General features: G+C 37.8%; 1 protein-coding gene across 1 annotated transcript; it reads right to left on the minus strand.

Moving 5' to 3' along the window:
- Positions 1 to 34: 34 nt before the first annotated feature.
- Positions 35 to 6,059, minus strand: LOC143852991 (putative mannan endo-1,4-beta-mannosidase 9). Its single transcript, XM_077362684.1, has 5 exons — positions 5,484 to 6,059; positions 5,169 to 5,363; positions 3,245 to 3,367; positions 2,450 to 2,652; positions 35 to 703 (listed from the first exon to the last, which is right to left on the minus strand). The coding sequence occupies exons 1-5, from the start codon at positions 5,814 to 5,816 to the stop codon at positions 325 to 327; spliced, it is 1,233 nt and encodes a 410-aa protein (XP_077218799.1). The 5' UTR covers positions 5,817 to 6,059; the 3' UTR covers positions 35 to 324.
- Positions 6,060 to 12,962: the final 6,903 nt, after the last annotated feature.

Here is a 12,962-nt window from a genome sequence, read left to right on the forward strand (position 1 = left end):
TTTTAAACTAAGCTTGAGTGAAAGCTTCTCTTGCACTTCTAATACAATCCCCATAACAAATATACTGTTACTTATCTATCAAAGCACATCCGACCTGGTTCTACGTATTTAAGTTCAACTAGCAAGAAACTAACTGTACTTTGTCACTTACTAGCTCAACCATATGTCCCATATATTTTCACTACCATTAATCTCTAGGCGTTAAACCTCACACATGTCGAGGCTTCTGGTTCTACTGGAGATATATGACAGATTGTTTAAAAAAAGAAGAGGTTCTCCTACATCATATACCACCATCTATAGAAACTTCCCACCTTTTACTGATCAGGGCATTCTTACTCCTCCATACTTATTGAGGTCTGATAGTTTGTGAGACTGTTGAGAAATGATGTCGGCTGTTGAAGGGTATTCAGCCATGATAACTTCATACCCATCTCTCATGTTATCCATCTCTTGGTCTAGGAGTTGCCAGAAAAGCCCACCACCACATGGGCCCCCGCTTCTCGCAGAGGTGTAGATCGTGTCGTATATGGCCCCAAAGAAGCTGTCCCTTTGGCTTACGGTGTACCCTGAAACACTAGAGGACTTGCCGAATTCGGTGACAAGGAGTGGCATTCTAAGGATTCCATTTGAGTCTTGGATATGGGCTTGTAGCCAGTTCTGTAGGAATGTATATTGGGCCTGGTCACTGGAGCCCGCTAACCTGTGAGTAAAATAAAATTCAGGCAAAAGAAAATAAAAACATCCACTAATTTGATGGAACAAATGAATACAATTATGTCTGATTTTACAGTAAAATCTACACCCACATAGCTAAAAATAAAGAAGCATTAAGAAACAAGACGATTACAAAATTTTATTTGGATTGAACTAAACCTATATCAATGTGAAAACATTTCTTAGGAATCTTTCTAAACCCTCTTACTCCCACTCTCATTTCCGACGAGAGACACATTCTCACCTCTCAACGTATAATTCCCATTAGATTTACAATAACATTGGCTTGTTTCTCAACCACATTGGAGATCTTATGCTGGCTTCTCCCCTATCTCCTATTACCCAAAACATCTATTAGCCTTTTCGACCATCAACTATTGACACTATCAATTCAACTTAGTCGACCCTTCACCTGACTAGATTGACATAACCAATGCATAAGTAGAGCTTTGGCCTAATTCAAGTTGGAGGGTGACTTTGACCTTTTCCTCAAATTGTAGGATTTAACACGTTACCATTGTCTGTAACTTGCAAATCTAATAATCTATCATTGTTCTGTCCGTTCCAACTGTAGAAGAGACCCTCTTATGATTCCATATACCTTGTTCCATCCGTAGGTTGTGGTCTTAGGAAAACATTTAAACACTATGTTTCCCATTAGACGATACAAACCAAAATTATGCCTATAGAACACATAACTAATCGACGGTTTAGGAGTACCGATCAGTGAATCATCACTGACTTTGAGTGTTGATCACTGACTTTTACCTTAGCTGAGTTCTTGTTCGACTCTGAGTTTTGCCCTACAAGTCAATCAAAACTCTTTCGACTTTGGGGTTGAGCCTCTAGTTCAATTGGTAAAGGCTATGTTCTTCGGCTCTTCGTGTGAGGGCACTCCACTTGAAAAATGGCACAATGTGAATGTCAACTTAAGCATAGGCCATTAGAACATCTCCGACCACTCTAGGATAGAATTTGAATGTGAGCCATTGCTGATTTTTTTATTAACCGTCCATTTGCAGGCTGTTGATTCCAGGGATAAGATCGTTAAATAAGTGTGATTTTTCTAATAGTGCCATCTAACAAATGAAGATTCCTGATTAGGCTAATGAATTTTGTGAGGGCCCTGATAAGGCTTCCCATAGTATAGTAACTATAGTTCCAATTATTTTAAATATTCTTGTTAGTTGTTACAAGTTACAAGTTACAAGTGAGCTATAAGGGCTAATGAAAAGAGCTGAAAATAAAGAGAGAGGCTCATAATTTTTTTGACATTTCAAAAAAAATAATCATAAAGTGGGCCTAAGATAAACATTGGAGATGATATTGGCACTCCCTTGTTTTGATATCCACACTCTGCTCTATGTCCTAAACTTCATTGGTAAAAAGCCAATGAGAAAATAAAAAATAAAAAATAAAAAATAAAAAGTAATAGTACCAGGACATGGGGTTGGCAGACTAATCTCCCATAGATAAGCCTGGGTTATTGAACTTGTTTATTAAATAAATAGGTCATTTTCTTATCAAACATTAAAAAGGATGAAAAACTTCTTAAAGAAAGGGATTTTTACTTTTATTTTTATTTGTTTATTAAATAGCTTGATCATCTTCTTATCAAACTCTACGAAGAATTTAAAAAAACTTATAAAATAAAGAATTTTTTATTTTATTTTTTCATTTCTTTATGGTTGCATGGTCAGAGTTTTGATTTCCTTTCTACTTATAAACATACCATTGATCTGGGTATGCATGGATAGTTGCGAAATCGATCCCGGCTATCTGATTATTGTATATAAAATCCGTTCCAACTTGGTAACCAGGATTAAATTGCTTCTTTTCCGGCAATGATTCCCCGTAAAATCCTTCAAGCCCAACTTCTAGCAAATGGTTATTGTCTATGGATTTAACGTGAGCTGCCATTTCAGTAATCCAATCCTTCAAAAAAAAAAAAAAATATTGCAAATGATGAGTATCAATATAAGTACTGATAAAGTATAAATGATTAAATAACACCAACTCTAACAGCTTAAGTTTTTGGAGTGATTGGTTGTTTCACATGGTATCAGAGCTATTGCCTATGGCAGATCCTGGGTTCAAAACCCAATAATTTCTTGATATTAAAAATTCACGTGTACATCCACCTCAAAAAAGAGGGGCCACACATGAGGAGTTAAGTATTAATGATTAGATAAGACCGAGGAGTAATGAGGTATTATTGATTAGATAAGAACAAGTAATTGGTTGCTTCACATGGTATTAGAGCTATTGCCTATGGCAGGTCCTGGGTTCAAAACCCAACAATTTCTTGATATTAAAAATTCACGTGTACATCCACCTCAAAAAAGAGGGGCCACACATGAGGAGTTAAGTATTAATGATTAGATAAGACCGAGGAGTAATGAAGTATTATTGATTAGATAAGACCAAGTAATTGGTTGTTTCACAAGTACAGATTTAGAATCCCTCTGAACATATAGCGGTTATGTAGAAAAATGAACTGTAAAAGAATGATTATCCTTTTTCTAACCTGTATGGTTTTTCCAGAGAGGTCGCTCTCACAGCGCGGCTCGTTCATGAGCTCCCATGCAAAAATGGTGGGATCATCCTTGTAAACTACTCCTGTAATCGAGTTGGTTCTTGTAAGAACAGTCTGCACAAAATAAAATATAGACATAATTAATTAAATGAATATAAGACTGAGATTTTACTAAAAGGAAATGTTTAGCTGACCCAATTGTTAGAATCTCAAATCTTGTAATTAAAATTATATTTAATCGCCAGACTGCGCTAGGAAAATTTAAATTTTATGCAACTTTTTGCAAGAAAAATTATTAGGGAAATGATATTTCCACCCCTTTCCCAGCATTTCCTCCTCCTTTTGTTTGTCATGGAAATGTTTTGGGTTTTCTCAAAATATTTTGCACTGGGTTAGGCACAGTAACAAAAAGAGGAGAAAAGCAGCGACATTTTTGCCCCCTCTAATGGATATTTCCCCCCTTTAACAGAAATCGGTAGCTTTAAAGCCTTTTGGAGTTAATGGTGGCTCCTTCACCCGACGATATCTGTTAAAGGGGGGGAAAATATCCATCAGAGGGTCTTGGGGGGGGGGGGGGGGGGGGGAGGATATCACTACCCTAAAAAAACAATAATAAAGTTTGAAAATGGAAGAGTGAAATAAGCAACAAAGAGAGAAGAAAGAAAGTAGGGTGACAGAATGATAAGAAGACCTTATTGAAAACTAATGATTATTTTTACACTAAAAGACCAACTAGCCCAAACAATACATAGAATTTGACTCTTGCATTGACAAGGAGAAAAACCCATTTCAGATATCAGTCCTTGGGTGCTGTGGAAAAGGTGTGGTTTACAAAAAAGGGAGAAGAAGCTGATGATGATATATGGTTACACATTGCAAAAGAATACAAATGGATGAAATTATAGAGATAAAAGACTAAAAATTTCTCAAAAAGCGTTTCATTCTTATGTTTTGCTCTTCTTTCTTCACCCATTGCCTTTGTCCAATTTTCATTTTATTGGTTCAAGACTCTTCTGCTTCTGAATCTCCGTTAAAAACTGCTTATGTTCATTTTGATGAATCTCTAGTCTAGTCACAGAAAAGTGACAAAAAGGAATGCTAAACTAAAAAAATATGTTTACCCATTGCAAAGGAAAACGAATGGATGAAATTATTGAGATAAAAGACTTAAAATTCCTCAAAAAGCCAAGCGAGCAGAGGATTAATCTCTAGTCTAGTCACAGAAAAGTGACAAAAAATGGATGCTAAAGTGCTAAACTAAAAATATATGGTTACCCATTGCAAAGGAAAACGAATGGATGAAATTATTGAGATAAAAGACTTAAAATTCCTCAAAAAGCCAAGCAAGTAAAGGATCAATCTTTAGTCTAGTCACAGAAAAGTGACAAAAAGGAATGCTAAACTAAAAAATATGGTTACTCATTGCAAAGGAAAACCAATGGAACTTAAAAAAAATAAAAAAAATAAAAAAAATGGAAAACCAATGTATGAAATTATTGAGATAAAAAACTTAAAATCCCTAAAAAAAACCAAGCAAGTAAAGGCTCAAAATCAAGCAAGTAAAGGATCAATCTCTAGTCTGGTCAGCAAGTAAAGGATCAATCTCTAGTCTAGTCACTGAAAAATGACAAAAAATGAGTGCTAAACTAAAAAAAATATGGTTCCTCATTGCAAAGGAAAACCAATGGATGAAATTATTGAGATAAAAGACTTCAAATCCCTTAAAAAACCAAGCAAGTAAAGGATTAATCTCTAGTCTAGTCACAGAAAAGTGACAAAAATGAAAACTAAAAAAATATATGATTAAGGCTTACTTGCTTAATAGAAAAGAGGAAAAAGGAAAAACCATAATATCTGTAATTCATCAAAGGCATTAAATGTAGGAAAGGAAAGCATGAATTCAATTTTCTAATACCATGATATGGTTCTTGTAGTAGCCTTTGACAACTGGATCCCTATAGAAGTCATCATCAGAGCTCAAGTAGTGGCCCTGATCTCTTGCCCACTGAACATATTGTTTTCTTCCCCCAAAATTCTCATAATAATTCACAAAGCTCAGAATCAGATAAACCCCATACTTTCTAGCCTCAGATATAACAAAGTCCAACCCCTGTAGGAAAGAAACAAAAAAACCATTAAAAATGTTGACCCCTCTTCCTTTCATTTTCCATGGATAGATTTGATTTGTAAGAAGAATATAGATTTGTTTGTATGTCTGATATTTCTATACCTTAAACATATCCTCATTGTAATAACCTGGCTTAATTTGTAAGGGACTGTAATCACCATCACTGAAAGCCCAAGTTCTTGCCACAGTCATTCCATAAGCTGAGGCTTGCTGGAACACAGAGGTCACCTTCCCACTCTCTGAAGAGTCAGATGCCATGTACATCAACCAGTAAGCATTAAAACCATTCAAGTAGAAAGGCCTCCCATTCACGACAAAGTTAATTCCACTGGTCTTCATGAAACCGCCATCGGCTCTTACCTGGGTTTCACTTTGCTGTTGGAATGCCATAAAAGCCAGGAAAACAAAGCTGTAAATTGCCCTCCCCCACAACATTTTTTATCCAAAACCAGATACCCAGATGAAAAACAAAGAACCAGGTATGACTTTTGATAATGTGGTTTACCAAAACCTTATGGAAATGTTTTGGTTGTGTGGCAGGTTTGAGACTTTTGGCTTTACTTGATAAACAGAGATCAGTTGTTCCACAGACTTTTAAAATAACAGTATTCTTTCCTAGAATATTTAATCTTATAGAGGCATGTATTAAGAATAATATTGATAAAGAAAGAGTTTTGATCAAATATTTTCATTTGGGGTGCTTCATGGGAGAAATGCTAGGTATTTTCTTTCTATTATTTTAGTATAATTGTGACTAACTACCAACCAAGCATAAAAGTAAGAGAAAATAAAATGTAGAAGGAAAGAAAGAAGCAAAATGCCAGAATTTTAGCTTTTCTATATTTAAGGTACTTGGTCCCATGAATTTTCAATTGGGTCGTACTTAATTTTGGTTAAAGATCCCCAATCTATGGAGATTTCATAAAGAAATCTTTTTCTGCTATGCTCCTTATTTTATAAAATACTTGTTGCTATCGTTTTCCAATTTTGTACTACGTTATCTATTGAATTGGGGACATTTTCATGGAGATGCGGTTTGTTGAGCTTTTCCTCCAAAGTCTTTTGAGTAGAATACCCAATACTCCCTGTGGCCCCGATGTCACCATCCCAACTCTCTACCCTTTCATAGTATAGCCCTGTTTGTTCTGGATTTTGAGAACCGATTGTGAGTCCAGAACTGATTGTTGGGCCCCAAATAATAAGGCTCTGTTTGTTTTGAATTTTGAGAATGGATTTTGAGTTGAAAACTGATTATTGGACTCAAAATTGTTTTGGATTTTGGGACAAAAATCTAAACCAAGAAAAAGAAAACTATCATAGAATGAGATATCACCTAGGTTTGTCCTCTCGGAACACGTTGTTAAAATTAGGTACCTTACCAAAAGCTCCAGAGCTGATGGAACGCATTAGGCAAGGCCCTTTATACCTGTCACATACCAGGCTGGGTCCCACCCGGTCCCATACCTAGGCGAGCCCCCACTCAGGACCGTAACATATCACCATGCTTTCGCATCCGCCATCTTCGGCGGCCCACTCTGTGACGGTTTTCACTCTGTCCTTTTTTCCAGATAGCCCTTTCCACAGGTCGTCCCTTTCATGACTCGAACACGAGATGCGGTGGCTGCTCTGATAGCAAATGTTAGGTACCTTACCAATACGCCAAAAGCTCCATAGCTAATAGAACGTATTAAGCAAGGCCCTTTAAAAATGTCACATATCAGGCTAGGTCCCACCTAATCCCATACCTAAGCGGGCCTCCACTCACGACCGCAACACTAACACACATTGAATCAATTCGGACTCGAATCGGATCCATTCAGACATGTCCCTTCGGACTTCAGTATATCTGAATGGATACAGTAAGTTCTAGTCAGATCGGGATAGAGTCCGAATTGATTTGAGGTAATTTGTCAAAATCATGTTGTTATTTATTCTGGATCTCATGGTAGATCTATACTTGTTTCTTTCTAAAAAAAACCAAGTTAATTTTTAAGAAAAGGCAAACAATAGGAAGTGGAAATGATGTTACTTTTAGGAAGAGAAGAGACAAACAAGGAGGGGTACTATTGCAAAAGGGGAAGGACATAATATAGTCATCACTCATCATTCTTTTCTCTATTGATTTCCACTTTCATTTCAACCGTAAGAATTTTAAATGGAAGTGCTTAATTAAAATAAGAAGAGAGGGTGGAAGTGACCAAAAAGAAGGGTGATAAGTAAGTATCATAAAAGCTTCTAGCCCGTGAACTTTGATTCGAAAAAAAGAGACCTGAAGAAACCAGAGGCATGCACGTGAATAGGAAACGACAATCGTGGGAAAGGGAGAAGCTTCCTTTTATGAAGAAAGCCAGAAAGGTGTCACAAGATGAAAGTAAATGGGAAACTCGGGAGAAGGCTCAATCCACATAATGTCAAAATAATCAAACCCATATGTAACCTTCCCTATTCTCATGACTTCATCATTGGAAAGGCAGAAACAGTTTTTTGAAGAGTAGCAATTGAAATAATAGATTCATGGTCTTTCACCTAATTAAAAATATTTGTTTTCTCTAACCTGCTACTTACGGGAATTGGTGGGATTATATTTGGAAAGCAAAGTATTTTACCTCTACACACTGTAGAACCACATGAATAGGAGACAACCAGGATCTTCTCTAGTTAGAGTAGCACTATGTGATAGGACATGATAAACAGATGTTGTCCTGATTGGTGAGAACATAGCCTGGGCCCTACTTATGTTCATTAAGGACTAATGCCATGTCGGTTGCCTCGTGATGTTCTACAAAATCAACGATATGATCATGATCTTGAACTGTCAATTTCATTAAACTCAATGTCAACTAAAGTGGGAGCAACCAGTAAAATTTTTGTCCTAGGAAGTTTTAGTAAAATTTTGGTCCCATCCCATGTTTGGTTGCCTTTTAGCACTAGAATTCTTTTAATCCCACTCTTGTAATGATTGCCTTTTCATCCCATCCCAAAATAATCCCAGGAACCAAAAATAAGCTTGAGAAGAATTTTTTTTCTTCCCAACAGTTCAAGCAACCAAATAAAGTTTTTTTTTTTTTTTTTCCCACCATAGTCCGGTCAACCAAACATGGGATTTTTATTTTACCGGGATATTTCTAGGACTTTTTTTCCCACGAATCTCCTTGGATATTTTTTCTCCCACATAAATCCCAGGAACCAAAAAAAACACGGCAACCAAACAGAGTGTTTTGTTTTGTTTTAGAGATAGTGTTTAGGGAGGAGTTATAATTATCTAGGACTTCTAGCTATTGGTTAGTTATTTATTTGATTTATATCAATTTCTAATTGTAGTGTTAGCTAGAGGTATAGTCGGTGAAGGAGTTTATCTCTTCATTATCTTGTATTTCTATTCTGTATATGAAAAGGAGAGAGTAAAACGTGCAGAGTTCTTTTAACGTTTTTGCACATCTCCTGTTGTTTAGTTTTATCTCTCTTGTTTCCAATATTATTTTCTTCTTCTAAAATTATCAAAGGAAGTTTACAAGTGGTATCAAAGCAAGGTGTTCGATCCGAATACCGATTTGTTCTTGGGTTTGCTTCAAGAGATATCAAAGTGGAAATACTAGTTTGTTCTTTGGTTGCTTCGAGGTGATATCGAGGTTGGAAGAAGAGATGGCGGAAAGTGTTGGTATGCTGGTGGGAATCAATAAGCTCAACAATACCAATTACATATATTGGAAGTCGTGCTTGGAGTCGTATCTTCAAGGCCAGGATCTATGGGAGATAGTGAATGGCAACGACACCGAGGCACCAGAAGAGGGAGCGGATACGTTACGGAAGTAGAAGATCCGTGCCGGAAAAGTGTTGTACGTATTGAAGGCATTGATACAGATGGAGATGATTGAGCATATTAGAGATGCAAAAACACCGAAAGAAGCGTGGGAGGCACTCTCATCTCTCTTTTCACGGGCGAACGATGCACAGTTGCAGTTCTTAGAGAACGAGATCGGTTAATTAACACAAGGTAATTTATCCGTTTCTGATTATTTTATGAAAGCTAAAAACTTGTGTAATGAAATATCTCAATTAGATGATGAATCTAAGATTAGTGAAAGCCGGATGCGGAGAATGATTATCCGCGGCTCGAGGCCCGAGTTTAGCGGTTTTATCACTGCTATTCGTGGTTGGCCAACACAACCGTCTCTCCTGGAGTTGGAGAATCTCTTAATTAATCAAGAGATGTTGGCAAGGCAGATGACTGGATTGTTTGTGAAAAAGAGTGAGGAAGCGCTTGCGGTGAATAGCAAGCGGAAGTGGTAGAAAAATAAGAAGCCAAAGGATAGCTATAAGAGAGATGATCGGGCTAATAACAATGAAAAATCACAAGAAAAATGTGACTTTTATTGTTATCGTTGTGGCAAGCTTGGTCATATTAGAAGAAATTGTCGAGCTAGGATTGAGACCGATCATGGGAATATTATCGTCGAATCCAAAGACAAGGATGATGATGATGATGATGGTGAATGAGATATGCAAGCTTTTTTTGCTTGTGATGTGGTAGTGGAAGAGACTGCTACAGAATTTGGCTTTGAGGGGGAGATTTCTTTTGCACTCAATATTGCAGAATCTCCTACTACGAAAAGTCAAGTGTGTGCAACAAGCTCTTGTGGAAAGAAGACTATTGACTATGAGAATGATTGGTTGATTGATTCTAGATGTTCGCATCACATGACTGGAAACCGAAACAAGTTTATGTGGTTGCGGAAATATAACGAAAATCATGCGGTTGTCACGGTGGATAATTCTATCCATGCTGTGAAGGATGTGGGTGATGTTACGGTTACCTCATGGTGTGGTGGGGGAAATAGTGTCCTCAAAGATGTGTATCACGTACCGGATATGGCGAATAATCTAGTATTGATAGCGCATATCACATCAACGGGCACGTTTGTGCTATTTGGACCGGAAGATGTAAAGGTGTTCGAGAAAGTGGAAGTTTCTGGCAATCCGATCATGCGTGGGAAACGGATGGAGACGATGTACGTATTATCAGCAGGAACAACTTATGTTGATAAAGCTCGCCGTAATGAAACTCTAGAGTTGTGGCATGCGCGCCTTGCTCATGTCGCATATGATAAGTTAAAAATTATGGCGAAGCGAAACCTTATCAGAGGTGGAAATCATTATTTTCTTATATTCGTTGATAATTTTTCGAGATATGTTTGAGTGTATTTTCAATAAGAGAAATTTGAAGTCTTTGAAAAGATCAAAGATTTCCGTGCACGTGTAGAAGCTGAAACAAGATTTAAGATCAGTTATTTGAGAACCGATAATGGTGGAGAAATACACTTCCCAATTTCTTTCTAGCTATCTAAGAGATCATAAGATCAAAAGGCAATTCACATGTCCTGAAACTCCACAGCAGAACAGAGTTGTGAAAAGAAAGAACAAACACTCAGTTGAGGCGTGCCGGAGTATATTACATGGGAGGAATGTTCGTCCTCAATATTGGGCGGAGTGTATACGCGCGGCCGTATATGTAACTAATCGTCTTCTCCAACAACGACTTGGTTATAAGTCGCCTTACCAAAAGCTCACCGGAAAAGGCCGTCAGTTAGACACTTTAAAGTGTTTGGTTGTGTTTGCTATGTGCTTGTGCCAAAGCAAATGAGAACAAAGATGGAGAAAGCGGCGGTTCGAGCTAGGCTCGTTGGTTATAATGAACAAAGGAAATGGTGGAGATGCTTGGATCCATGTACGAAAAAGGTCTATGTGTCAAGAGATGTGGTATTCGATGAAGCGTCGTCATGGTGGTTCGTGGAAAACATCGCAATGCCGGATTCAACAGATTTGATTGGCAGTTTGAAAGAGAGATTGGATTCGATTGTGCTACCACATGAAAATTATGGTGTAGCAAATCCGGATTCGATCCAAAGGGTGAAAAGCATGGTTGATCTCTCACAGTTGGATGAAGATGTGTTAGAGTCAGAACGGGAGGCGCCACGTCAAAGTTCGACGGCAACTCCACAAATGGCAGTTCGACGAGCAAGAGCTCTAGTCCATGAAAAACTTGAAAAAAGTCCGTCGTGTGAAAAAGATGTTCTGACTTCACCAGAAGAGTTGCGACTATCGCAACTTGAAGATTTTGAAGAGCGTGAGTTTAGTGCATCTAAGCCACGAAATGGACACGTATTCCAAAGACGAATCCGAAGTGTGCGTATTTGGCTTGTTTTTGTAAGGTGGAGGATGTAACATTTTTTGAAGATACAGAAGGTGTCAAGGAGTGGTGAATTAATAGATCGCAAAAATTTTCTCGAAAGGAACTTAGTGTGGCTTGTGAAGAGTTAACGCTGAAGGGAAGTGCTAGAGTTACTGATGTCTCGTGCATGGCGTCGGAGAGCCCGGGCCGACGGGGTTGAGTCATAGTTGATGAATATGAGTCAGTGTTGAGGGGGAGAATTGTGAACGTGTCAGTCACCACCAACTCTTAGAGTCCATATGATTTGTTTTGTTTTGGAGACAGTTATTAGGGAGGAGTTATAATTATCTAGGACTTCTAGCTATTGGTTAGTTATTTACTGCATTTATATCAATTTTAAATTGCAGTGTATAGTTTGGACTCATAAGTTTAGCTAGAGGTATAGTTGGAGAAGGAGTTTATCTCTTATCTTCATTTTCTTGTACTTCTATGTATGAAAAGGAGAAAGAGTAAAACGTGCAGAGTGCTTTTAACGTTTTTGCACATCTCCAGTTGTTTAGTTTTATCTCTCTTGTTTCCAATATTATTTTCTTCTTCTAAAATTATCAAAGGAAGTTTACAGTTCCCTCGGCAACCCAAGCATAACAAGTATTGGTGGCGTTTTTAGGAATTATTGGAGTGAGATTATCTACTCTTTTTCAGGACCTATCGGAACTGTTGATTCCTTAGAAGGTTTTGTTCAAGCTCTCCATTGAGGATTGTTCATCTTCATAGATGGAAGCGTGGTTGGAAGTGAAAAATGATTCATCCAACATTATGTTATGGGTCAAAGGGATTAGGTGTTATCTCTTTTTCTCTCATCCTTAATTAGAAGGCCTTGCCAAATTGGGAGCTTCTAGCGCTAACTTGTTTCTGCCCTTAAAGTGCACATGTAATAATCTGTTGTACAGTAAAGCTAGAATAACTTGTTTCTGCCCTTAAAGTGCACATGTAATAATCTGTTGTACAGTAAAGCTAGTATTCTGGCCGATGCTATGGATGGGTGTAAAATGATAGGCCCTACACCATCAACAACATTAGGGGAAATGATAAATGCGCCCCTTTTCATTACTTGGGACACCCAGCTACATTGTATCTATGACTGCAAAGGGGCTAATGTACTTCACATTTGAACGATTAGAGTGACCTGACTGCCATGTACAATGCAGCTGGGTGTCCCAAGTGATTAAAAGGGGTGCATTTATCATTTCCCTCACATTAGAGGTAAATTTGTGGGGCCCACCCTATACATAGGTTTGGGTAGAGATGGTGGGCCCCACCCACCAAAATCTGAAGTGTAAAACGTTGGCACCATCCCACCAATAACATGAGATGCAAAATGGTAGGCCCCATCCTATGCATGGGTTTGGTTG

The sequence above is a fragment of the Tasmannia lanceolata genome, unplaced genomic scaffold (assembly GCF_043159265.1).
Source record: "Tasmannia lanceolata isolate RefF3 unplaced genomic scaffold, GAP_Taslan_0.1 ptg000019l, whole genome shotgun sequence".
Taxonomy (NCBI): Eukaryota; Viridiplantae; Streptophyta; class Magnoliopsida; order Canellales; family Winteraceae; genus Tasmannia; species Tasmannia lanceolata.